Raw genomic sequence first — 25756 nt, forward strand, 5'->3', positions numbered from 1 at the left:
AAGTTCATAATTGATTTCTTTTATTAGAAGAAATATCATCAACTCTTGGATATTTTTTTTATATTAAAAAGAATTGATCTAACCCGTATCACAATGCAGGCAATTATCTAGTTATAACCAAAATGTTAGAGGAAGCCGTCTTGAATCCGAGGCTTGCAGTTGTTTGCAGATAATGGTTGCCTCTTTGACTCTAGTCCATGTAAGCTTTTTGTAATCTTTGTATGAGGGAGTCGTCCCAGTCGTTTCCTTTTGATCAAAGAGAACGCATTCATTGATCATTGGGTTTTAGTTTCATGGTCTGCAGGCTCTATGACGGTTCCTAATTAAAATATGGCAGCAGATTGGTTTCTCGTGATAATGTCTAGGGTTTTTTGTTGGCGGTGGAGCTTTTTTTTCGTTTTATCAAAGAAAATGACAAGATTATCACAGATATCTAGCGTTAATTTGAAGGATTAGTTGAGTTGTTCTGTTCAAATAAACCATAAAAAACGAGTACCTTGCGTCTGCAGTCAATTTGATGCATCTATTAAAATTGGATGCTGGGTCACATATGAGATAAAGAAACTTGCGTGTCCATTGTCAAAGACTCGAAAGTCCTTACTCCACATATCTTCCTAAAATCTGCTATCTAATAAAACAATATTAGCAATAACTGAATCTGACTGCCATTAATTTTGTGTTTCTTTATTGTTCTTGCTGATTGCATGCAGCGTAGATGATTATGTAAATTCCAGGATGGTTACCTCTTTGTTCCTTGTTAATAGGTATGATATGTTCTGGTTCTTCTTGCCAGGATCGTTACCATGAAATGAGAAAATCTCAAACCAATGATAGTAAAGGTCGCAGAGGTTAGCAGCAAAAACTCCCAAGAAATTACCAAAACTAAAGATTGACAGATTGGCAACAGATTGGTTTCTCGTGCTAATCTTGACATTTTCTTCAACCCACTTCAAAATATTGATTGATGGTTTCTTGTTTGATGGCAATCATATCCTATAATTAATTTCAATGTCTCCATCTTTGGTCAGATCTTTGACTTTCCGGGGTTTGTTTGGTGGCCATTCTTTCAATGGCCGTCTTCTAGAAGAAGCTCAATTTCTTGGCATTTTGTTCTCAGATATTGGCTTCTGTTACCAGACAGACTAAAGTTCTGTCGGCGGTGGAATCTGTAGGGAAAGGGGTCCGAAACTGTCCTTGTATCACTTGCAAATTCAGGGAGCACAATCCAAGTAGGAGCACTGTAGGATCCTCATCTGTGACTTGAAAATTAGAGCCCAAACAATTGTCAGAGCTCAGAGCAGAAGACCTTGGTCATGTGGAGTTATGGTCAAGGAAAATTCCTATTGCTCCTAACCAAATGCCAAGTTATTTGAATGGCTAGACTAACAGTAGGATGTTAGAACTTATTACTCATTATTTTGATAAATTATGAAATTGTGATTTTTGCCATTCTCTTACTGCAGTATTGGGGTTCCTGTTGACAAGTTCTTGGTCAATCTCTTCTATTCATCAGCAAAGATGATCAAGAATACATGTTGGGCTCAGGTTCCCACAATTCTTAATGCTTTTATTTTTGGTTTGAAGAAGCTTCAATGGCTTGCAGACTTGGACTATGCGTTTTCTCTTTCTACAGGCACGGCCAAAAACCCTGCAGATGTGAGACTTATAATGCACTGAACCTTTGATCACATGACAATCTAGAAGACAATATAATATATTGCTGCATTGTTTGATTTATTCAACTACAATAAATAGACTACATAAAAAAATAACAAAATTCATAGAGAAGAAAAAATCTGCAGAAATGATCGTGTGCTGCTGCGTACCCAGAAGCTTCTGTCAAGTTAACTGCCTTCTAATAATTAAAGAAAGATTTAAGAATAACCACCCCGGTCTGAAGTGTTTTTTTATTTTAAATCTATTTGTTTGGATCCCAAGAAAACTTCAAAGTCTTTGTAATCTTATAAATGCACACGTTATTAAGTACCAAAGCTGCACCTCCTCCATCTCCACTGCAAATCACTTGTTCTCTTAGAATTAGAGATGACTTTTTCTAAAGCTCTTCCCTTTGTGGCTATGCTTATTGTGGTGCTACCTATGGCTGCTATGGCAGATATTGATGGCAACATGACTGCTTTCTATGGTACACAACTCTCTCTCTCTCTCTCTCTCTCTCATACACGCATAGACACAAACAAATATAAAATCATGTATTTATGATTTTTTCTCTGTGAATTACAGGGAGGCTGTGTCAAGAAGTGGATTGTGGAAAGGGAACATGCGTAGGAAACATATCATACCCATTGAGCTACATGTGCCAATGTCAGCCTGGATGGAAGCAAACTCAATATGATGATGATGTTAATGATGAACATAAGTTCCTCCCTTGCGTGATTCCAAACTGTAATATCCTTTTCTTCTTGCTTGGTCATTTCTAAACTTCATTCTTTTCTGAACTTCATCCAAGAACATAGTACAAGTAACAGAAAAAGAAACATTCTGATAAATTGAGAGCTCAGATTCTGTAATTTTATGCTTACAAGTGAACTTGCTGCACTTTCTTTGTTTTTCTACAGGTACTCTTAACTATGGCAGCTGCCAGCCAGCCCCACCTCCAGCTCCACAAAAAGCAGTTCCCCAAAACAGCTCCTTCTTCGATCGTAATCACCATAACCAAACACCTCTATTCTCATAATCAGATTCTAAAAATAATGCTCTCCCTCGAATATCTTCTTTTTTTTTTATTCTTTCTTCGCTAATATTCTGTCCTGATGATCTAGCTTGCTATTGGATGTACTGTGGAGAGGGTACATGCACAAACAACGGAACATACAGATACATGTGTTCATGCAATCCTGGTTTCTCTAATCTTCTCAACATCTCTTACTACCCTTGCTATAGCCAATGTAAGAACATCTACAAGATCTTTTAGCAATGAATACTAATAGTAAATAGAAACAACAGACTTGAAAAACTGGTCTGAGAGACATGGCTTTGGTTGTTTAGGTACACTTGGATCTGATTGTGCCGAAATTGTCAGACTAGCAAGTTCAACATCTGGTGGAACTGGAACCGGAACCGGAAATGGAACAACCCCTGGTGGAAATCCTGGTGAGGTTACAAACCAAACATTTCCCAGTTTTTCTCTTCACCCCCTTCCTCTCTCAAATTCTGGCCATCTTTCAACTTCTTTTTCTTTGACACAAAATGAATATTACAAGAGAAAATAAACAATTTCAACAAGGAGAATAAGGAGTTTCAGTATAGGCTGCTGAAACTCCTTGAAGAGCTACGAATAAGATATCAATAAAGAAGCAGGGTGGGGGGGGGGGATTTCAATCTCAAAACATTTTCCCCGATGAAGGGTGTCCTTCAAGAATCATCAAGCTTGATTCTAAGGGCAGGCAGACCCAATGACAGATTAAAAGGGTATCGCAGGCACAATCTCTTAAAAAATTATGAAAGCTTAAATTAAAGGAAGAGCATGCCATTCTGAAAAGCTACACAATTTTCTTTTTACATCAGCTCACGTTAAATCATTCCATGAAAGAATCATATAATTTCTGATAACATAAAAGATCTCATTTCAGATTGTGATGCTTTCTCATTTATTTTTGTTATGCAGCTAGCACCATTTTGCCACTGAAGTTCCAATGGATTATTATATTGGTCCTCTCTATGCTTATGGCTCTGAAGTAGGATGGAAACTGAAGGAGGAAGATCCTGGCTAGTCAGCATTTTAGTTTCACTAAATGAGACACTTGGTTATACTCACTAATAAATTCCATTTCGTGCATCATTTGTTTACTTCTACTCCAGATTCTTGTGTAGAAATTCAGTTTGTATGCGAATAAAAGTCAGAACACAGACCTGGATGGAGGATGAGTGTTGTATATAGAATACTGTAGGATCCATATGTTTTGATTATTTATTTATAAATTATTGAGCTTGTGAAAAAAAAAATTCTCTATTTTCCTCTGACTTCACGGTAATCACAGAGAAACAAAACCACAAGATCCAGGTAGCTTCTGGGACAAATGTTACTTGTGAACTGGCCATCTAGTTTGATTATTATAACTCAAATAATTTGACAATATCAGTATTGAGAAGAAAGGGGAGGTCTACTTTGGCAAGAAAACTAAACACAAGTACAAGTAATGAGCCACGTGGTTTCCTTTTTCCAAGTGTAATTTCTCCCATCAGTTTCCACATAAGCTTCTGGATTAGGTACAAGCAAGTCCTTGTTGAGCAATCAAAAAGTTGTGTTATCAATTGAAAGGATGAAGATAACTTGAGAGAATAACCATGGAGATAATGCTCAGAATCAAAGTCTTAAAGCACATTATTACAGCTAAAGCATTATTTCAACTTCAAGCTGCTTATTTTTAATCTATGGCTGTTCACATTTGATGCAATGGGGTAAAGAACTGCCTTTTGAAATCACACAATGTCTCTCAAAACGAAGGATTAGAATATTCCAAAATGTTAACACTATAACAGGCTAGGAAGTAAGTGATCAAACAATCAACTCTAATGATCTTTTCATATTCTCACTCCAAATCTGCTCATTGATGATCAACAATCTGCTAATAACAGAATCAATTTTGCTAAGTTTTCCCCTCACCTGCTCAATACAATAAAATGTGATTCAAATTCAAAGATGCTATAGATTCATAATTTATACCAGGTCTACGGACTACACATGGTTTTGCTAGGAATTTCAACTTTACAAAAGCATAGCTATCTTGCAGTAACAGCAGATACCGGTCACTGAAGCATAAGTGGAACAATGATCTGTAATATAGTCGCTCTGATATCTATCACCTGGGAAGAACATGTTGCACTCAATGTGTATCACATTCCATGCAGGAGACTCCAACAAGACATCGATATTCACTTCATCCTGCCCTGTCTTCCTCTGAGTCATATGACTCACATCTTCCATCTTTTTCCTATATCTAAAGATTCTGAATGCAGGAATACGAGGATAGAATCATATTCAAACTTCTGTCATCATGATTGAACTATAGAGACCTCTCAAATGTTATTCATGCCCTCCTGATGAAACCGAAACAATCTCAGTACTGTTCTCTAATCCCTCAGTACAACTGATATAAGTTGGGGATTATAAATGTACCCACTATGCCTTTTCAGATTTGTCTCCCAAAATCTTTTCACTAGAGAATCTTAAGCCCTCCTTTTCATACTCTTCAGTCTTTGAACCGATTAATAGAAACCAGACCTATGCTGTTGGCCAAATTGATGCACCATCAATCCACTCTAGTTTTTGAGACTAGTATGCAAAATACAAAAAAAATTACTTGAAAGCCAAAATACATCCTCTGTCCCTGAAAACTACTACTACTAGAGAAACTAAATAAACTTGTTCTATCACCTAAGAAACATGTATATAGCTGACACTCATGCCACTACTCATGCAATTGAGACATCAATTAACCTAGTGGATTCCTTTTCGGCACGGCAGATTAACATCATCAACTAAGTAAACGAAAAGATGGAAACAATCTAAGAAGTTGCTTGGGCACTTTCCTTTAAGAAACAGTAAACTTAACTACAGAGCAACAAGAAAGAGTAACCCGTAGAGACATTAGAGCACTTTTGCTCCAGCTACCATCACCAATGAACTCACGATCGCCAAATTATCAGTAGAAAAGTACAGACATTTAGGTTTCAATGAACTTGAATTTCCCATATTCTCACTTTGAAACACAGGAAAACAAAAGAAAAAGGGCATTATTGATTGTACATACACAAGAACATCCATCCGCTCAAAATTAACCCATTTCGATTATAATTAACAAGAAAGGAGGAAACAACATGACAATCCATCCATTTATTCATCCCAATATCAAAACGAGGTGGCATTACGCATTCCATGAATGATAAACCCATGAAACCAATTCATTCATTTTGATCATTTCCCATTTCCATTCCTATACTAATGAGCAAAGCAACAAAATTATCCATCTAAGAGTCCCAAGAGCTCAAATTCACCGCAACAAAAACAATGAACAACACCAATGTCAATGTAACAAAGCATCAAATAACATAAAGATTAGAAATCCTCACTTGCTTTTAACCTCAACTCCTGTCTTCCCAGCAATAATAACCGCGGTCGCCATATCCAAAAACAAACCATGTTCCACGACACCTTCAAGCCCCGAAATCTCCTTCCCCGCGGCATACCCATCTTTAATGGGATTCTCAAAGTACAAATCAACAATATAGTTAAAATTATCGGTCACATAAGGCTTCCCATCTTCACCAGTTCTCAATTTAGCCTCAACCCCTTCATCTTTAAACATTTCTTGTAACCTCACCAAGTTATATTTCCAACAAAATTGCACTACTTCAACTGGCATTGCCAGCTTACTTCCACCAAGACCATCCACAAGCTTAGTGTCATCAGCGACAACAACAAACTCATCCGATGCAGCTTCAACCATTTTCTCTCTCAAAAGGGCTCCACCCCGACCCTTTACTAAATTAAGAAGTGGGTCTACCTCATCAGCTCCATCAATGGCAAGATCAATGTGGGGATGGTCATCCAGGACCGAAAGGGGAATGTTAAGAGAACGAGCTTGTTCTTCTGTGCGTTTAGAAGTTGGGACTCCAATGATGTCTTTCAGTTCCCCGGTCTTTAAGAGCTCGCCGAGTTTGGCTACCACGAAGGCGGCGGTGGAGCCTGTACCAAGGCCGAGGACCATGCCGGATTTGACATACTCTACGGCTTTGTCGGCAGCAAGCTTTTTAAGGTCGTCTTGGGTGAGGACTGGAGCGGATTGGGCTTTGATGGAGGAGATTTTGGTGCGGGTGCGGAGGTTCAGGGACGGAGTGCGTAGGGTGAGGCGGGATGAGGAAGGGGTGGTGTGGTGGAGGGAGGAAAGAGAGGAGGAGGAGGAGGAAGGAGAGGGGAGCAAGGATAACGAAGCCATGGTGGGTTTTTTTTTTTTTTTTTTTTGGTATGGGGATGTTCCGGTAATCTAGTTCAGTTGAACTGGTGTGGTTGTTATAAGTTTGTTTGGACTCATGGGAACAGAGGCAAGAAGACAAAAGACTTTGTGGTTGGTTGGTGTATTTTCGTAGTGCTTTGAGTGATAACTTCATTATCTAATGCTCAACTCAAGTTATTTTTAACTCGAATTGATTTTAATATTAATTTTGATTAAATCAAAATAATTCTATAAATTAATTCACCACTCGACTGACTTAATCAAATCAAAACCAAACTTTTTTAAAATAATTAAAATTATATTATTTTGAATAAAAATAATAAATCCAAGTTAATTTTATGACTTGATAAGTTAATCTCATGATCTAAATCTTCAAATCTGGAGTCGAGTCTAGCAGTTATCTCGAATAATTCTAGCAGTTGTGCAAGATTTGGGCGGCCATTGCCTTATTGCAAGCTGATGCACCTAAGGAAGTTTTGTCCAAATGCTCTTCGAGGGATTCTTCGTAGCCTCTTTTGGATTCGAACTCGACATAACAATACGAGTAACAATCCCGTTTGCCACAATCTAATTGACAATTGGTATGAACAACTGCAGATACAGTATTAGGAACTACCCCTCGTGGAACCTCAATGCTTGTGAGCTTATGAACTAAGATGAGGATTGGCGCATTCAGTTGTTTCATGCGGATTTTCATAATCTTGTTGTGCAGAAATGGGATACCTGATTCAAGCTCATGAATTTATGCTTTTTTTTACAGACTAAACTTAATAATAAGGATTTTGCTTTTTTCAGGAACAAGAACTTATGAGATAATATGATCAAGTGAGTATTTTTGTTGTTTGCCATGAAATGATAAAAACTTTAACAGCAGTGTTTTTGTTTTTTCGGTTTGCCTGGGAAGGGCCCATGTTACAGGTTTGGACCTTCAAATTTCTCTGTTTTGTGGGACAACAAAACACAAAGTTTGGATCTTTAAGACATGTCCCTTAAAGAGTGAGAGTTTAAGAGCCCAAACCGACCCAAAACACGAACACACATCAAACAGTGTCGTTTTATTAGTCAAATTCTGTCTAGTGTCTCCCCTGGAATACCTCATTCTTAGTGACAAATATAAATCACTGTCCTAAACAAAAATAAATAAATATTCTTTGTGTGTACTCTGCAAGCAATCGTTCCTTTTTGTCTGCCAAATACAGAAGCAGTACCAAGAGAAAAGGAAAAAAAAAAATGTCTGCAGAATCCGCCACTGCAATTCCAAGGGGCCAAGTGAGTATTTTGTTTTTTGGTTTTCAAGAGAATTCATGTGATTTATTGGAATCCGGGAACTGGGTTTGTTGAGATTTGTTGACTTGGGTATTAAAGTTTGAATCTTTTTGTGAATGGATCAGGTTGATTTGTTGGATTTTATTGATTTTTCTGGAGTTGAATGTCTTAACCAAAGCACAAGCCACTCTCTTTCCAATGCTATCAAGCAGGTAATAGTTGTTTCTCCTTTCAAGCAGAATTTGAATCGGAATTCTTGTTGTTATCACTGATTTTTTATGATTTTATTAAGTATTATGCCATGGTAGAGCTTGCCTTTTATGTCTTTAGAGTCTTGGTTTTGCATGCAAGGAATTAGGGATTATGTAGCTATCCAGAGTCCTTTTCATGCATGCTGATTTAATTGAAGTAATGTAAAGAGAATGGATTTGGATGTCGAAATCTTTTCCCTGGAAACCCGTATAGTAGTTTTATTAAGTTGCGTTGAGCTCTAGTTTTTGACATTTTAAGTATTCTGGGTTTCCGTGCAATTAAAGTTTTGAGTTTTAAAATTAATGTTGTCGCTGTGTTTGTTTTCTTCTAAGCGTTTTTTATTGATTTTTTTTTTTACAGAAAACTGGCCCTTTTTCTTTTTTTTACGTACTTTTTTGTATTTTAGGGTTATAGAGAAGATGATGGTTTGAATCTAGAAAGTGATGCGGATGAGCAGTTGCTGATTCATATACCTTTCAATCAAGTTATTAAACTGCATTCTATTGCCATCAAAGGACCTGAAGAAGATGGTATTTATTGTTTTAAACTTTTCTTCTGAAGTTGAATTTCCTTAAGATTTCAGCTGCCAGTCATGTTTTGCATCATGCATTAAAACAATCCTGTGAAAAAGAATTGATGTGCTAATCTATCATTTCAATTTGTTTCTCCAGGTCCAAAGACGGTAAAACTTTTTTCAAACAAGGAGCATATGGGATTTAGGTACTGTTAGTAATGGTGTATTTTAAATGGCTCCAGTTTTGGAAGAAAGTGCAGTATTTCTTATCTTAAAATCATCGCATGGTTTGATTATGGCAGCAATGTCAACGATTACCCTCCAAGTGACACTGTAGTTTTATCCCCGGATACTCTCAAGGTTGATATTATTTTCTCCTCCTGCTACTATGATGTTGATGTTCTTGATAAGGAAGTAAGTACTGAAAAATATGTTGATATAATCTCGTACTTTACCATTATGTGTCATTTACCCTTTTGTAGGGAAAACCTGTGGTGTTGAAATATGTCAAGTTTCAGAATGTTCGTAGGTATGCTTAAAGTTTTTGCATTTATGCACTTCCTTTCTTGTCATGCTCTGTTGCAGCAGCAAGAGGCAGTTTAGTATTGTGGTACTGGTTGTTTTTCAAAATGTTGTTTGCTTGGAAATGCATCGAAATAATATATTTTTTTATTTTTTAAAATTTATTTTTGACATTAGCACATCAAAACGATCTGAAAACATAAATAAATAAATAAATTGATGTAAATAAAAAAAATAAAATTTTTTAAATTTTTTTCAAAAAAGCTTTTGAAAAGCAAAACAAATGGGCTCTAAATCTTACTTTAAAATTTTGATCAGCTTGACAATATTTATCGAGGATAATCAATTAGATTCGGAGATCACAAAAGTTCAAAAGATTGCTTTGTTCGGAACAACGTAAGTTTCTATCCCTACATTTATGAAATACCTGTGGCATTAACTTACTTGAGCTCTTATCTAGTGAACTAGTCATTAACATATTCTTTGTCTTATGGCTTGGACACATTGGAAGCATTGTTCTCATATTGAGTGCCAACTGCTTAGCTTACAACTCTATTTGATCTTACATTTTGTAAAAACTGGAACATTGAGATAATCATGTGGCTAGAAGAACTGCCAAAATGGTGAAATTTGAAATTTGAAATTTAGATGGTATTCTCAAATAACACTGCTTATATTCATGCATTTTGCCATGCAATTGATAGGCTGTGGATTCATATTTTCTAGATGCAGTGAAGTTTTGCATTACTACTAATGCACTTCAAACTCTTAGAGATCAGAGGATCATGTCATTTACTCCTGCTTGGAATTTTCGGTTCTGTAGATTAACATAATGTTTGTATGAATGATTTTCTATCAACCAAGAGTTTAAAAGTTTAGATTATCATTACCATCTTAGTTGTTTATTATTAATTTGGAGCTACTTCTGAGTCTGTTGTTGTAGCTTTGGCAAGAATGAGTTACATTATTTTATTCTCTTGTTTTGTCTGATAAGATTAGTATTTAGCTTCTGGAAGCTGTATTGAGCTGTCTAAATATGATCTATTGCATGTGCACTGGACAATTCCTTTCGCTTTCATGGTTTGATTCCCATCTACTTCTGAGTGTCGTTTTTCGCCAAGTATTTCTTATGAAATTCCACATGCTTTGGAATGAATGATGTGCTTAGCAATGAAGGAAACACTTTGGTTGTGTTTACCTGTGGAGAATTTCCAGTTTCTTGGAAACATTTTCTAGGAAACAGAAAACTTTAGAAAAACATATTTAATCACTGTATTTTATTGTAACACATGTTAATTTTCTTTTTAATTTCTACGAAGCTGGAATGACAAAACAGTTGTTTTCCAAATTATCTACTTAGAAATCAAGGGCCCTTGTTTGGTTTGGTTGTTATTTAATCTTATCAAATTTTAAAAGACAAGTCAAACAACGCCCTTGTTTTTTATGGTTGAAAAGTATTTGTTAGTAAACACAGTTTGTTGGAGAGACAAATTTAGAATAAAGATGAAAAGTGAATATGAAAATTAAAAACTATCTTCCTAAAGAATACACAACCTTTAAAATTTCATTTTTGTCAGCATCTATTCATCTAACCTTTGATGTCCTTCTTATAAATGTTACATCCTCCGGTGTCCCTCATGAATTTGGTGAGGTTTTTTTTTTTTTTTTTGGTTACAGGGTGGACACAACAGACATGAAGAGTCTGAAGAAGATTGAGGATCACTAATACCAAACGTGAGGAAAAAGGAATGAAGATGCTTTGAAAGTATTGCTGAAATCTTGTATTTTTTTTTTTTCTATTTTCCCATTATTTATCCAGTATAAAACGCTTCGGGTCTTGAAATTTAACGAGTTTTAAAATCTGCCTATATGCATTGAATCAATGATGTGATACCTGGCTTCTTAAGCTGTTTCTTTCTCTCATTTTCCTGGTTTTCCATTCCAGATTAGCTTATCATTTTTGAAAGTGAATGAATTCAGTTATAGATCTCATTGAATTGAACATAAACTCGATATCAGTTTGCACCCGCTGTCAGCTTGGCACAACAGCTCATTTTAGCTGTGAATATGTTTGTTGGTCGGAAAACCATAATGATTGATTCTACTCGTTAATAATCTTGTCTTAACCATTTTGAGTAGAACATTGTTGTTAACTTGTAATCACATCCTGTATGTTGGTAGGCTAATGGTTCCTTGTGCCAGGCAAGCGTTGCCTGGTTGCTTGGTACATTAGTATCAAGGATCCATGGGAACTTCCATTGGTTCAATGCAACTGAGCAAACATGAGAGTTACTAGCAAGTAATATTTAAGTTGCTTGGAGCTTGAAGGGACAAGAAACAGCCCTTTTCAGACAATTTCCCCTCCATTGGTTTCAATCTCTCCTCCTTCTGGAGTTGAAGAAAAATGCAAATTTCACATTTTCTTCATTGATAATAAATCATTAAAGCAAATAAAGTATAAATCTGCAATGAACATGTTCAAGAAATAAGACGCGAGAACTACAAAGTAAGTGTAGAGAGAGAGCTCACAGTTGGCACCAGATGGTTATCAATAGAGAATTGAATCCATAGCTATGTCTTTTAAAACTCGTAGCAATCCATAGGGTCGCGTTCTGAGGGCATCATTGGAGCATGCGCCCCTAGTTTGTCATTCTGCTGGACTGCACAGATAATAGTCGCCCCTCGCTGACATTAAGGCTTTGTTTGTTTAAAATGAATTCCCGGAATTCATTTTCCTCACTTTCCCATGTTTGGTGACTATCAGGAAAATAAGTCAAAAAAACCAAAATTGCTTTCATTTTAATTTTATTAAAATTGATTAAATCAAAGTTTAATTAAGAATTCTTGATTTCATTAATTAAAATAATCTAAAATTTAATTAAATTAATTCTCCAATTAAACCCTTGATTTAATTAATTAAACTAGTCAAAAGTTAATTCATCTTCTTTTTATTTTTCATCATCTTTTTTTTTAAATAATAAAAATAAAAAGATCTAAAAATTGGGTTATGACAATTGTAAGTGATTAAATATTTTATATTAAATATTTTATATATATTAGATAAACTTGAAAAAAAAATTAATTCATTAATAAATTATTTTCCAGTTCATTTTCCATAACACAACCAAACAAAAGTGTTTTCCAGTTCATTTTCCATAACACTACCAAACATCGGAAAATACTTTCCCGGAATTCACTTTCCAGGAATTCATTTTCCCCGGAATTCACTTTCCAAAAGGAAACCACTTTCCTGCAAACAAAAGCCTAAGCATGCGCCGCTAGCTTGTCATTTTAAAATTATTAGTTTGAAACAATAATTGAGCTGTTAAATTTTTCTTAAACATAAAAACAAAAATATTTAAATATTATTAATATTTTTTTTAGTCAAAAAAAATTTAAATTGTGTGACTTGCTGTGTCTAAAAATAACTTGATTGTCTTAGATCAAGTTGGATTAACATGTCATATCTATGACCCGGATTGTAAGATTATGATAATCCTATATAAAAACAAATAAAACATATTATAAAGCTTAATCTTCAATTAACCAATGTTAAAGGATGAAATTAAAAAAAAATAATTAAAAAAGTCTAAAAAATGACTTGAGTTAACTTATCAAACCTTCGATCCAGGTTAAAAAAGTAAAAAAAAAAAAATGATGAATCAATTGGGTTAACCCGTCAAACCCATGACTTAGGCCTTAAGTCATGGACAACCTAATAAAAATCAAATCCAATGTTGAAGGACCTATAATCTAGATCATAAGATTAAGATAGATATCCCAATAAAAATCAAATGCAATGTTGAATGACCTGTGATTCGGGTTAAGAGACTAAAATAATGGTCATAAGATTAAGATAAATAACCCAATAAAAATCAAATGCAATGTTGAATGACCTGTGATCTGGATTAAAAGACTGAGATAACCTTTTAGAAAAAAAAAAAAAGACCTAATTTTTAAACGGGTTAAAATACCAAAACTCGCGATCCTAATAATAAGACCAAGATATCTCTATATAAAGAAAATCAAAATAGATTATCAAACTCAATTCTTAACCAACTTAATGTTGAATGATGAAATTAAAAAAAAAAAAAATACAAAAAACAGCTCAAGTCAATTCGGGTTAATTCGTTAAATACTATTCTTGAATCACGAGGCCAAAATAACCTAATATAAAACATACAAAATAAATATGAAGCATAGTTCTTAATCAATACCATATTAAAGGATACAATTAAAAATAAATTAATTAAAAAAAATTAAATTAAATGTATTAATCCGTCAAATCCTCAATTCATATCATAAAAATAAAATAACTCAATAAAAACAAATATAATGAAATAAAAAAAACTAACAAAATACTATTCCAAAAATAAAAGAAAGATGTAGCAAAAACTCTTTCTTCTCTTGTAATTTTTTTTTGCTAATGATTGGTCGTCGTATGCTAGAAGTTGTTACAATCATCAAAGAAAGATGTAGCTCTAAGCCTTTTGGTCGTCGTCATCTTTAAGTTGATTGTTGATGGCTTGAGGTCGTCGTCTCATGACATCTGTACTTTGTGCTTCACATCTAATTTCTCACGTAAGTTATGTGCTGCCACATGAACTATTATTATAATTGAATTCCCACTACTTGCCACCGCCTCTTAAATGATACCCAACAGAGAACAGGTCCCTCCTCTTAATTCTGACAACCCAACATAGCGGCGCTTCCAACCACCTCTCCTAACACTTTTTCTCATACACATGTCTATATCTAAACACAGAGAGAGAGAGAGAGAGAGAGAGAGAGAGAGGGCTTCAAATTTGCTACCTTCTTCTTCTTCTACTTCAGGAAAATCACACACATACAGCTTGGAGTGAAAAATGGCGAACATAAACAGTCGGGTTAGTGTCCATTCAATGTTAACAGCAGTCTCCAGCAAGCCAGTCAGGCCGGGTCAGAACCATCCATTATCAGCGCTTGACCATGCAATGGCTCTCCATACATTGCACTTAGTTTTTTACTACAAGAAAAACCCATTTGGGATTTTTGACGTGGACCCTTTAAGGGTGTCTTTGTCGGAGGCTCTTTCTTTGTATCCACAAGTTGCGGGTCGGTTGACCCGAGGGGAGTCGGGTAATTGGGAAGTGAAGTGTAATGATGCTGGTGTTAGAATTTTGAGGGCAAATGTTGGAGTCACAATTGATGAATGGTTGAGATCAGCTGATGTCTCGGAGGAGAAAGATCTCACGGTTTGGGAGGAAATGCCTGAGGATCCTAGTACATGGTCACCCTTTCGTATCCAGGTATTTATATTCTTTGAGTGTTGATATATTCTTGGATTCTTCATGCTCCTTCCTTCTTCTTTATAAAAAAATACTATGCTTTTCTTGCTGCCTGAAGTTCTCACTTTGGTTGCCCCATCTCCATGCTAGCTATATATGCCTCATTGAATCTAAATCTATATTCTAAATAGAAATTCATGAATATTGTATCTTTCTTCTTTAAAAAGAAAACAACTTCTTTCTTTCTTTCTTTGTGTTTTTTCTTTGGTTATGATGAAGGATTAGCATCCGAAAAGGAAGAATATTCATGTTTACTAGCATTATTCAACATGTTGCAATTAATTCTGAAGTCTAATTATTCTTTTAGTTTTTTCATGATTTATTTTCTAAATTTATAATTATTAAAGATGCATTCATCCTTTTAATTCTCTTGAATTATTTTAAATCGTATAAATATATGTGTTGAGTATGAGACTCTCTCTTCTTAAAAAATAATATTATATAAATGAAATTGTTTTTTAGCATGCTTCCCTTCTCCGTAAAATAGAGTGGATGGATGAGTGATATTGGAAAAACAAAAAATAGAGGGGCAAGGTGATATAACCTAACAAGTGAACTGGAACCTTGCATCGAGAAAAATAGAGGAAGTCTAAAAAACAGGCTCAGTGCAAGCTGGCAATTTCTTGTACAAGAGATGAGATGTGATACTAGGGATACCATACATGAATAAGAAGAGAGAGAGCTTTTCCTATAGAAGAAGATGGAAAATGGCCAAGGAGCCATGATAAGAAGAAGATATCATCCTGATAAAGAGTGAGCTAAAATAGAATAACCACTCAAAAAGCTAAATCTTGAAAAAGAGATGATTGGCTAGAGAAATATGACAGTAGTCACAAGAGGAGAAAAATGGCTTAGATGAGCCATGTTTAAGCAAATACGATTGAGAGGCTAAGACAGATACAGATGCATGAGAGATCTTTTCAAGAGGAAGATGTAAGTTCCATAAAATTATGACAACAATGTGACGGTAAAAAAAGTAATGAGAGTGATATTTGAATTTTTCATCATAAACAAGAAATGAGAAAGGTGCAACGACACTATTCTCCATCAAAATCCAAATTTCAAGAGTTCCTAGACTTTTAAAATTAAGAGGGGGTGTCGGAATAATGTTGAAGTCAAAGTGTTCTTTTAGTTCTTCTAGGTGCATAAAACTATTAAAGATGTGTTTATTCTTTTAAATCTTGATTTATTCTAGACTAGTATAAATATATGTGTTCAAGTATTGCATTCTAAGTCCAAGTCTACATGAACTTCCTCTCGTTTTAAGAGTAAATTATAATATAAGAGTTCCTTCCTACCTTGTCCCTTACTTATTTCTAACACAAAATTAATGTGGGTAGACAAGTATTCAATGCGAAATGGGCAAATAGATTTTGACAGAAGAGAAACAAGCTCATCGCATGGTTCTTGTGGTCATTGCTCGAAGCATATGGAACAGACAGGAAAGTTTCATTGATTTCTATTTCAAGTGTGTGGCTGGTAGTCTTCCAGGTTAGGTAGGGTTAAACATAATGACAATCGGCCCTTCATTCCTTTAATGATAGTTTGTCCACTCAATGAAAACTAACTCTCAGACTGAAACATCTCTCTCAGGCAGCTTGGTGGTTGGACAGCCTACCTTCTTGTCTTTGGTACTGAACCTGGAGCCAGCTAGTTGGAATTTATCACATTTTCATGTTTGGCTTTCTAACTTTGATAACCGAAGTTTACCTTTTCTTTTTCAAGGGGAGAATGTTTAGCTTCTTGAAAAATTATGTTCTTAAACTCTAATTTAGGAGAGGATTGAAAATCAGGATCTCATTGGTAGTTTTCTAAGGCATTTGTGTTTGTTGACACCACAACTTTTGACTTTTGGTTATCCAGGTAAATGAATTTGAAGGAGGAGGTGTAGCCTTTGGACTAAGCTGTACACACATGAATGCAGACCCAACTTCAGTAACTCTACTCTTCAAATCCTGGATTGAGAGTCACCGCCAGGAGCCGATTGAGCACCCGCCCCTGTTCAACTCAACCCTGCTCCATCACCAACAAGTTCCTGATACTAGCGGTAAATCAACCAATTACTATGCAAATAAGGCCAATGCACGAACTCCCTCGGTGAAAATGGTCACAGCTACATTCAGGTTCTCTAATTCAGCGATCAATAAATGCCTTAATGAAGTGCATGATCAATGTCCTCAAGCCACCCCATTTGATTTGCTAGCCGCACTCTTCTGGACACGTCTTGTGCTTCTAAAGGCTCCAAAACATGACAACAAATGTTCCCTCTCAGTTTGTTTAGACTTTAGAAGGCTTGTGCAGCCACCAATCCCTCTTGGTTACTTTGGAAATGCATTGCATTTCTCAATGCTAACACTAAATGAGGAAGAAATGGACTACGGTAAGTTAGGACATGTGGTTGAGTTGGTGCATCGCCATGTGTCAGGTGTCGGGACAGAGGAGGTTTGGCATGCTGTAGATTGGCTTGAATCACAGAAGGAAGAGGGAGGGAAGCATGCATCACCTTTTAGAATGTATGGTCCTGAGCTAACCTGTGTTAGCATGGAGCACATGATCATAGGGAATAAATCGCTGATGTCGTCGGCGAGTTTTGAGAGTGATGAAAAGCCGGTGCATGTGGCATGTCATTTTGGCAATGTGGTGGGTGAAGGTCTGATTGTGGTGCTGCCTTCAGTAGAAGAAGACCTTGCAAGGACAGTGATTGTGACCTTGCCGGAGGAGGAGATGCCTCAATTATGCGAGGATCAAGCTATCCAGCGTCTACAACCAACAATGCTGTTCAGTGGTAGATAGTAAGTTTATGTAGAGCAAGGATTGCATAGCCTGAGTCTTTTGCTTTCCATGCATCATCTTTATGCTAAGCCCTTAACGGGATGCAATCATGCAGATGCCAAACCCTACCAGGGGGTGCGTGGAACAAGAGCTGTTGCTAATAATTCAACTTGTAAGCTATATTTCACCAAAAAGAAAAAACTTGTAAGCTATAAGCCTTGTATATTATCTGTGGTTTGTGGTCTGTATTCTGTATGACAAGATTAAAAGCAACGTCATTTGCATTATTGATTTCTCTCTAACGCCCTCAACTAAAAAATAAATAAATAAAAGACAAAAGGTGTGGTAGCTAGTAGCTATAGATTTTCAAAGAAGTTTGAAACCAGACAGCAACCTCCTAGTCAACACTTGACCAGACGCAAACATCAAACAAACAGTGTATAACAGTAACATACAAGTCCGCAAGTCAATGCAGTGATCATACAGGAGTTATTGTTCAATTATCCATAGATGTTTTGGATCCCAGTACAGTGGAAATGTTTAAAGTTGAAACCTTGCTATCTTTTGGAGGCGTGTTGGCAGACTTCATGACAAAAGACACAAGCTAACATAGGTTGAATCACCCGCTACCTCTTCAATAGGTTCACATTAGAAATTCCTGTTAGTTCCTCTTCTGAAGGTTTCACATTCAAGGAGCCAATGTTCTCATCTAGGTTTTTGATCCGAGTGGTCCCTGGAAAAAGTCAACGCGGAGGAATATCAAAATAATACAACAATGTCTTAACTGCGGTATATAGTAATTTCTGCTGTAAACGAAAACAATGCAGAACAGGCTGATGAACTGCCAACTGACTTCTTCGAGGGATTGTTCTGCATTCAATGCCGTGTGGCTACAGTTTATTTAGCATATTTCTTAAAGCCAAGCTATCATGTCACCATGATATTTCCGTTGGCCAACCAAACTGCCAATAGTTTCTCAGGCTCGTTGTTTGCAAACCAAAGTACAGAGTTCCTCTTCAACCTGACTTCACAATGGGAGCTGTTCTGACAGTAAAAGACCTTCGTTTTTTTGAGTTGTTTAAAATTCTTTGAAAGGATTTCTCAAAATTATATTGGAATCAACACTATTTATTCAAACAACCAGAAGGATTTCCCAAACTATAAAGCCATAATTAACAATTTATTCTTGAAACAAACAGATTTATCGGAAGAAAGACTGTTTTCAGTATATTTGGACCACAATTCAGGATACTTTCGACCAACTTGTTCAAATCTTATCCAATTAAACTGAATGATTTGGTAGCTCAATATACATCTGCTGTATCAAAAAAGTGATACCCTTATTGAAATCATCCTTCGATACTGAGATTCCATCCTCGTCAGAGAGAGGAGAGTTGTAAACTCCAGCTAAGCCCATGCATTCAAAACCCAACTTAGAGACCTGTTTAGCATACCATACCAAATTGGAAAAACCACAAATAAACAGGAAGAACACCAAGATGGGGTGTTTAATACTCTTACATAAAGAAAACAAAAGCTCAGAATCTTGGATTTCGATGAAGTTCATGCTAATTTTGAAGTAGAATGACAATTCCCAGTTCATTTTTAATCAATCTTTTGTTACCTATATGCAGAAGCCATGATTTTCCCTTCAAATTTGCACTTCACATAATCAGTGTGTGATTACTGATTACACAACAAATGCCAGACACTCAATTTGGTGCACATCACAATGGACTTCACTTCAACAAATTGAACGGGCACGTATACATTGAGCAACTTGCCTTTATAATTCTTATAAATTCAACTCAAACTGTTCGATAATATAAAAAAAAATGTAACAAATTCTTTGAAGATAATTACTTCACAGTCAAAACCCAGTTAATTAAAGCAATGATTTGTGCTGTCTGGACATAAAGTCTGCATCTTTACTAAGAACTCAAACCAAAGAAGCCACTCCATGCATCACAGAGTTCTCGATGCTACCATCACCATGCACCTCCATAACCATTGGACAAGTCCCATGAATTCAAACACTCTCTAATCACAGAAATGCTATAAAATCCACAAAAATCTGCAATCTTGCAAAGTAGAAACTACCAAAACACAATAAATGACAATGTGGTAGGTTTGGTCTGGACTTCGAAGAAAAGTTGACTCTGGAAAGCAAGCCAAAGTTTGGGGAAAAAAATTGCACCAGCCGGGAATCGAACCCGGGTCTGTACCGTGGCAGGGTACTATTCTACCACTAGACCACTGGTGCCTTAGTACTTCGAAACTACTTTTTACCAAATACTAATAATTAGTTTTCTAAAACGTGTCCACCCTCTACTATTTTGTTAGGTGCATATTATATAATAAGCATGACATTAACAAAAACTATATAAAATAAATCATTACATGATAAAAAAAAATATATTTAAATATAATGCTCATCGGTTAACTGAATGATCTCATACAAGAGACAAGAAAAAAAAACCATAAAATGCAGAAGATTACACCAAGGCAGAAATCCATGAGGTTGTAAAATTATCGAGTTCCATAGCAGAGAACTATCTGCATGTAAAATTTCCACAACTACAACAGTACAATGAAAGGGGTAAAGGGTCGCGCTTTTATCAGATGTCCTGGGGGTGAAGGCTAAGCGTGTTTGGTTAAACACCTTGGAAACCACCATGAAGCTTGACTCATTAGTGGCGACTGACATAGTATCATTCCATGCACTTGTCACAAATAGATCAACTCCATTTATAGGAAAATCTGTCATTTTCTACAAGTCTCGTGCTCTCGCATTCGTCAAGGGAAAAGAAACAACTCAATAATCTAGAAACTAGAGTGAATTTGTGATCAGGATACCGATGCAAGCCTGCTGTATTGAACTTTTGTTCCTGCAGACTGTTGCTGAAAATGTGAAGAAATATTCGATTGAGGTTCCTTCTGGAGACAGGAGAAGTTGTTCTATTCCACAAGCACAAAACATAGAGAGGATTTTTGCAACCACATGGTTTATTTGAACAACTAAAATGCAGGTATGAAATATTGTTTTGCTACATTTTCACCCTTGATATTTAGTCCAAGTCGGAATTTATTAGGTTGAAATGAAATCTTGCAGCAAACCTTGCTTTCATGTACATATCAAGTGGAGGCTTGGCTAGTTTTAGGTGGTGTATTAGCAAACTTCCATGTGAGCTGGAAATCCTTATTTCTAAGGCCAACAACTTCTTTGACGGGAACAGCATCAGAGATTTCCTTCAAATCATCTTTTGTCAGCTTAACTTGCAATGATCCAATATTGTCATCTAGATTTTTTATCTTTGAGGTACCTAGGGAAATTTGAGGAAAAGATTAGCAATGCACAACCTGTGAAATTCGATACACTTACAAAAAATCTGTAGCTTAAATTGCAGAACTGAACAACATAGATAAAAAAACAGACTGACTCACCAGGGATAGGTACAACATCATCCCCTTGATTGAGAACCCAAGCAAGGGCAAGCTGAGCAGGAGTGCAGCCACGCTTTGCAGCCAGTTTTTCTATTCGAAAATAAAACACCTTGTTCTTCTCTATATTTTCATCCGTGAACCTTGGATGTGATTTCTAAAACAACAGCAAGTAGGCCACAAGTTACCAAAGCATTCTGAGTCAAATAAGCAACGAGAGCATGAATTGGATTACTGATGATGTTCAAGTTTCGGGAGTCGTTTGCCTTTTGCACAAATGGCAGCATTAAAAAACACCGAATTGCAGCAATTACAGACAATTTCTTTTTGTTTTCTTTTTTACGTGGGTGTGAAACTTCATACCAGCTTATCGTCTGCAGGCAGACTTTCCACAACTCCTCTGCCACCGAAAAATCCCCGACCAATAGGGCAATATGGAACTACTGCAATTCCAAGATCCCTGCACAATTCAAACAGCCAGATGCTGTCAAACATGGTTGCGAACTCGGCTAGATTAACAAAAACAAAAAAGACAACAAAAAGAGAGAACAGAATTTAAATTTCACAATGCATTGATGGAAATGATACAGCTTGGTTCATGCAAACCTCAACAAGAACTTGTTCATATTTTAGAAACATTAGTGGATTATAGATCATAGATAATCAGCTTCTGCTGAAAATCCCAATGATATTTATACCTGCAAAGTGGGACTATTTCTTCTTCAATGTCACGAGACCAAAGTGACCATTCCATTTGTACTGCACTAATGGGATGAACTGCGTGTGCCCTCTTTATTGTATCGGGACTTGCTTCAGACAATCCAATATACTTAATTTTTCCTTCTTTCACTAACTTCTTAAGTTCTCCCATCTGCCAGCCAATGCAAATAGGAACTGGATTAAAAATAAATCAGTATATGCCATTAATCTGAACTGTTCCTTAACAAAGGAAAGAAAAAGAGCATACAGTTTCCTCTATTGGTATTGAAGTGTCAACTCGGTGTTGATAGTAAAGATCAATGTAATCCACACCAAGACGCTTCAGGCTGGCATCACAACTTGCACGAACATATCCAGGACTGCCATTGATTGCAGTAATTTTAAAATCAGAACTTATAACGAAACCAAATTTTGTAGCCACCTGGATCTTTTCTCTGGGCAAATGCTTCAATGCCTGTAACATGCAAGTTTTGGTGAGAAACAAAGAAAATCAAAACCTGACAGTATATCAGAAATCCCTCTTCAATTTGGGTTCATAAGAGGCTCCAATCCAAGACCTCTTACAAGGAAGGGTGACACACATGCCACTTGAAGCAAAAGCTTACTGGCTAAGCTTTCAATGAGCATATTTAACAGGCTCTTCGTGTATTTAATTGCATTATTCAGCAACATATTTCTGTTTTGTGTTTCTATCATTGGATATGGTACTGTACTTTTTATTTACATACCTCGTATTGATTTTTGAACATGACAGTGAACATATATACCTTTCAATCCATAACCTTCTATAAAATGATACTAAAATTCTCTCCAACAAATGCAATATATTTACAGCCGTCAAGAACTAGAGCATGTATGAGAACCATTATCATGGAAAAAAGTCATCACCATCTAAAGAAATGCATCAACGCCAGGGCAGTGCTATATATAATATATATAGTAACAAAGGGAGCAAGCTTCATCAATAACCATAAGTAGAAAGGAGTCAAAATGGTTTTCAAATTTGACGAGGAGGCAAAATCCCAATGCTATCTTAGAAAAAAACTAAATTTATGGGGCTCACGCTACGCCTCAGTCACAATGTTCTTTTTGGTAAAAAAAAACCAAAACCAACAATTTAAGCGTGATTTTAAAAAAGTTAAAGTCGAGTTCCAAACAAATCTAGCATCGAATGATGAAATTAAAAAAAAATAATAATAATAAACCTGTCAAACTTATAATTTCAGTTAAGAGATTAAGATAAACTTAAAAAAAAAAAAAAAATATTAAACTTCAATCCAAGATAAAATTATAAATTGAAAAAAAATATAAAACATTGTTATAATAAATAGTGTTTTGTAAGTAACCCTCCTCTTTTGATGGGATTTTTGCTGGCACCTTTTCATTATTATTATAAAAAACTAGACACCATATATATATATATATATATATATATATATATTACTGAATTACTGTCCAACACTCAATTCTTTCAAAGAATATTCTGAGACATACCTTCCCAATCAGGATTTCATTTGTGTGAGGTCCATAGGCATCTGATGTATCAAAAAACGTGATCCCCTTATTAAAAGCATGCTTGATGATTGAAATGCTAACCTCCTCAGGGGGTGGGGCCTTGTACATTCCACTAAGCCCTGTGCATCCAAACCCCAACTTCGAGACCTAAAATCATGCAAGAATTAATACACAATAGCAGGGCGTATAAATACTGTTATTGCTTTAGATCTTCTGCTTTAGAGTTTAGATTTGTTTCACTTTGCCATGATTTTTCTTCTCTGTTAGTTTCTTACTTTCAAGCCATGATTTTTCTTTTCTGGGTTTCTTTTGCCATTAATACCGTTATTATCTTGCTTTGGATCTGCTGCTATCTGGCAAGCCTTTTCTTTCTTGGTTTGATCTCTGCATGCTACACTTGTTGCTTGCTCTCTGTAAAGTTTTGTGTTTTCCTATGAGCACAGAGTCAATATGCGCAGCTGTGCAATTGGATCTTCCTGGTTAACACTACCTGAATCTAATACATAGCAAGGTGGGGCATGTCAACATGTAACGAGAAAGGGTTCCGTTTGCATTTCCCTGTGAGGAGATCATGGCATCTAATGTCTGGAATTGTATTCCTCAAGCACAAAAGTGGAAGGCTATAGTTACAAAAAAGCTCAAAAAAAGCCTAAAAAATAGAATCAGTTTTTTCCAGTTTTTTCTTTCAATTAACCGACCTGAAATCAATTTTTCTGGTTGCTAAAAATTCATTTTGAAAGTTATTTTCACCTAAAAACACCTCTAAAATACCATAAAAACCTCTTTAAAATCACTTATCAATCTCAAAACATATAAAATACCAAAATCAACTAAAAAAAGAATTAAAACGGAATCTGATCTCTTTTTTCAAGGATATTTTGTGAAAATACCATCATTATTAAACTTCTCTCGTCAGATGAAAATCATTAACAACAAAAAATGCAAGTTTCGTCATTAGAAAATTGCCAAATTGATAATTTTCTCTCTTTTTAGGTAACTCTCTCTCTTCTCACTCAAAGTTTGAGATTGAAAAATAAATTTTTGAACCAAAATAAAAATTGTCAAGAATTTAGGATTAAACATATTTTTTTTCTTCATGTTTTACATTTCAGTCCATCTTTCTTTTAATTTGATGTATATATCATACTTTCAAATCTAATTAGTTCATACAAAGATTCAATTAAAAAAAAAATGAGGAAGCTTCACTATTTGCATGAACATTGAAGCTATATAAAAAAAAACTAAATTCTTTAGGTGTATGTATAATATAAATTTATCTTCCAACTATAGGGGCTTTCCTTGCAGAAACTAATATTTGTCTCAAAATTTTACTCTTAGAATCTTTTAATCTGGATTATACCCGTCTCGATCAGCTATTAAACCCAGGATTTTTTCGAATAAATACTCCAAACTTATACACGATTTGAGGATAGAATGGTGAACATAAAAGACTATAAAGTTTTTTTTTTCAATCAGAAACTGCTTCCCAGTTCCCATACAGTTGACTGGTGCCCATAGGCTTAATCTTGATTACTGTTCATCAGCTCAAACTATACCATACCTATTATTTAATCTGATGTAAATAACTATACAAGAATTAAAAACATCATATGTATGCAGATTGCCATATGGTAAATCATAAAGATAACAGACTCAATTATAGCGAAAAACACAAGCAGAGGGAGAGGGGTGAAATGGGTTTTTTTACCTCCAATCCTTGGCTACCCAGTTTCACTCTTGGAATTGTAACTCTCTGCTCCTCGGCCATCTTTTTTCTTGTTGCTATCAAATTGAGGCAGAGAGACCAGTGATTCAGTAGAGGCAGACGGGGCGTTGCGTGTTGTTTTTATCCTCTCGAGAGCTTTCCCTGTCTTTTCATGTAGGGACATGGCATGCCAGTTTCTAACGTTGTTTACTCTTTCCTTTTTTTTTAAATGCTAGTTTCATCATATGATGTTGCAATTGACGCGTGTTCATATGTCAGAAAGATAGCAACATTACACACACACACACACACACACACACACACCACACAGCATTGTTCATTCGGAAAAGAGTTTCCTTGTCCCCCTAAGATTTTTTACACATTGATCCCTCTTCTTTTTTTTTATCTTCTTATTTGGTTTTTAGAAATTGCTATGATTTGCTATTATTCTTGGAGGTTTTTTTTCATGCATGTGTACGGGGATTTTGAAGTGTCAATGAAATATTCTGTCACTCGGTTAATTCTTAGTTTAGCAAAATAAAATTTAATTTTATTAATTCAAAATAATTAGAGCTTCATGTAGAGAACAGACAATACAAAGCAAGAGTTGAAAACAGGGATGAGCACCAAGAAAACATTGAATCTTTAACAAAAACCTAAAGCTAGAAGGAAATTTTCTGTCGAAGTGTCAGTCCTGTGTTGACAGTAGAGATCAATGTACTCCACATCGAGACGCTTAGCGCTAGCC

At 35.6% G+C, this 25756-nt stretch overlaps 5 protein-coding genes and 1 non-coding gene across 9 annotated transcripts; 3 read left to right on the forward strand and 3 right to left on the reverse strand.

Moving 5' to 3' along the window:
• Positions 1-1943: 1943 nt before the first annotated feature.
• LOC118051519 (uncharacterized) lies at positions 1944-3900 on the forward strand. The gene is made up of 6 exons (XM_035062194.2): positions 1944-2143; positions 2242-2403; positions 2577-2660; positions 2781-2906; positions 3007-3111; positions 3626-3900. Exons 1-6 carry the CDS (start codon positions 2044-2046, stop codon positions 3697-3699), a joined length of 651 nt encoding a protein of 216 aa, XP_034918085.1. The 5' UTR covers positions 1944-2043; the 3' UTR covers positions 3700-3900.
• A 1930-nt stretch (positions 3901-5830) lies between these two features.
• LOC118051518 (probable ribose-5-phosphate isomerase 3, chloroplastic) lies at positions 5831-7012 on the reverse strand. The gene has a single exon (XM_035062193.2). It carries the CDS (start codon positions 6954-6956, stop codon positions 6087-6089), a length of 870 nt encoding a protein of 289 aa, XP_034918084.1. The 5' UTR covers positions 6957-7012; the 3' UTR covers positions 5831-6086.
• A 989-nt stretch (positions 7013-8001) lies between these two features.
• On the forward strand, positions 8002-11451 carry LOC118051517 (PITH domain-containing protein At3g04780). 2 transcript variants are annotated; one of them, XM_035062191.2, is made up of 8 exons: positions 8005-8243; positions 8366-8452; positions 8899-9022; positions 9164-9212; positions 9309-9366; positions 9489-9535; positions 9847-9924; positions 11206-11451. In XM_035062191.2, the coding sequence occupies exons 1-8, from the start codon at positions 8205-8207 to the stop codon at positions 11252-11254; spliced, it is 531 nt and encodes a 176-aa protein (XP_034918082.1). In that variant the 5' UTR covers positions 8005-8204; the 3' UTR covers positions 11255-11451. The 2 variants fall into 2 exon arrangements, with proteins under 2 accessions (XP_034918083.1, XP_034918082.1); XM_035062192.2 differs by lacking the exon at positions 9847-9924 and having other exon boundaries at positions 8002-8243.
• Positions 11452-14179: 2728 nt separating this feature from the next.
• On the forward strand, positions 14180-17923 carry LOC118051516 (hydroxycinnamoyltransferase 1). 2 transcript variants are annotated; one of them, XM_035062190.2, is made up of 3 exons: positions 14757-14816; positions 16449-16486; positions 16719-17923. In XM_035062190.2, the coding sequence occupies exons 1-3, from the start codon at positions 14795-14797 to the stop codon at positions 17646-17648; spliced, it is 990 nt and encodes a 329-aa protein (XP_034918081.1). In that variant the 5' UTR covers positions 14757-14794; the 3' UTR covers positions 17649-17923. The 2 variants fall into 2 exon arrangements, with proteins under 2 accessions (XP_034918080.1, XP_034918081.1); XM_035062189.2 differs by lacking the exon at positions 16449-16486 and having other exon boundaries at positions 14180-14816.
• A 1896-nt stretch (positions 17924-19819) lies between these two features.
• On the reverse strand, positions 19820-19890 carry TRNAG-GCC (transfer RNA glycine (anticodon GCC)). The gene has a single exon. It is a non-coding gene; the product is annotated as a tRNA-Gly (tRNA).
• A 144-nt stretch (positions 19891-20034) lies between these two features.
• On the reverse strand, positions 20035-25219 carry LOC118051515 (probable aldo-keto reductase 1). 2 transcript variants are annotated; one of them, XM_073409621.1, is made up of 8 exons: positions 25012-25219; positions 23283-23450; positions 22036-22242; positions 21767-21939; positions 21432-21528; positions 21072-21225; positions 20745-20950; positions 20035-20528 (listed from the first exon to the last, which is right to left on the reverse strand). In XM_073409621.1, exons 1-7 carry the CDS (start codon positions 25069-25071, stop codon positions 20763-20765), a joined length of 1047 nt encoding a protein of 348 aa, XP_073265722.1. In that variant the 5' UTR covers positions 25072-25219; the 3' UTR covers positions 20035-20528; positions 20745-20762. The 2 variants fall into 2 exon arrangements, with proteins under 2 accessions (XP_073265722.1, XP_034918078.1); XM_035062187.2 differs by having other exon boundaries at positions 20035-20950.
• Between the last annotated feature and the right edge of the window lie 537 nt (positions 25220-25756).

Source organism: Populus alba, chromosome 5, assembly GCF_005239225.2.
Source record: "Populus alba chromosome 5, ASM523922v2, whole genome shotgun sequence".
NCBI classification, from domain to species: Eukaryota; Viridiplantae; Streptophyta; class Magnoliopsida; order Malpighiales; family Salicaceae; genus Populus; species Populus alba.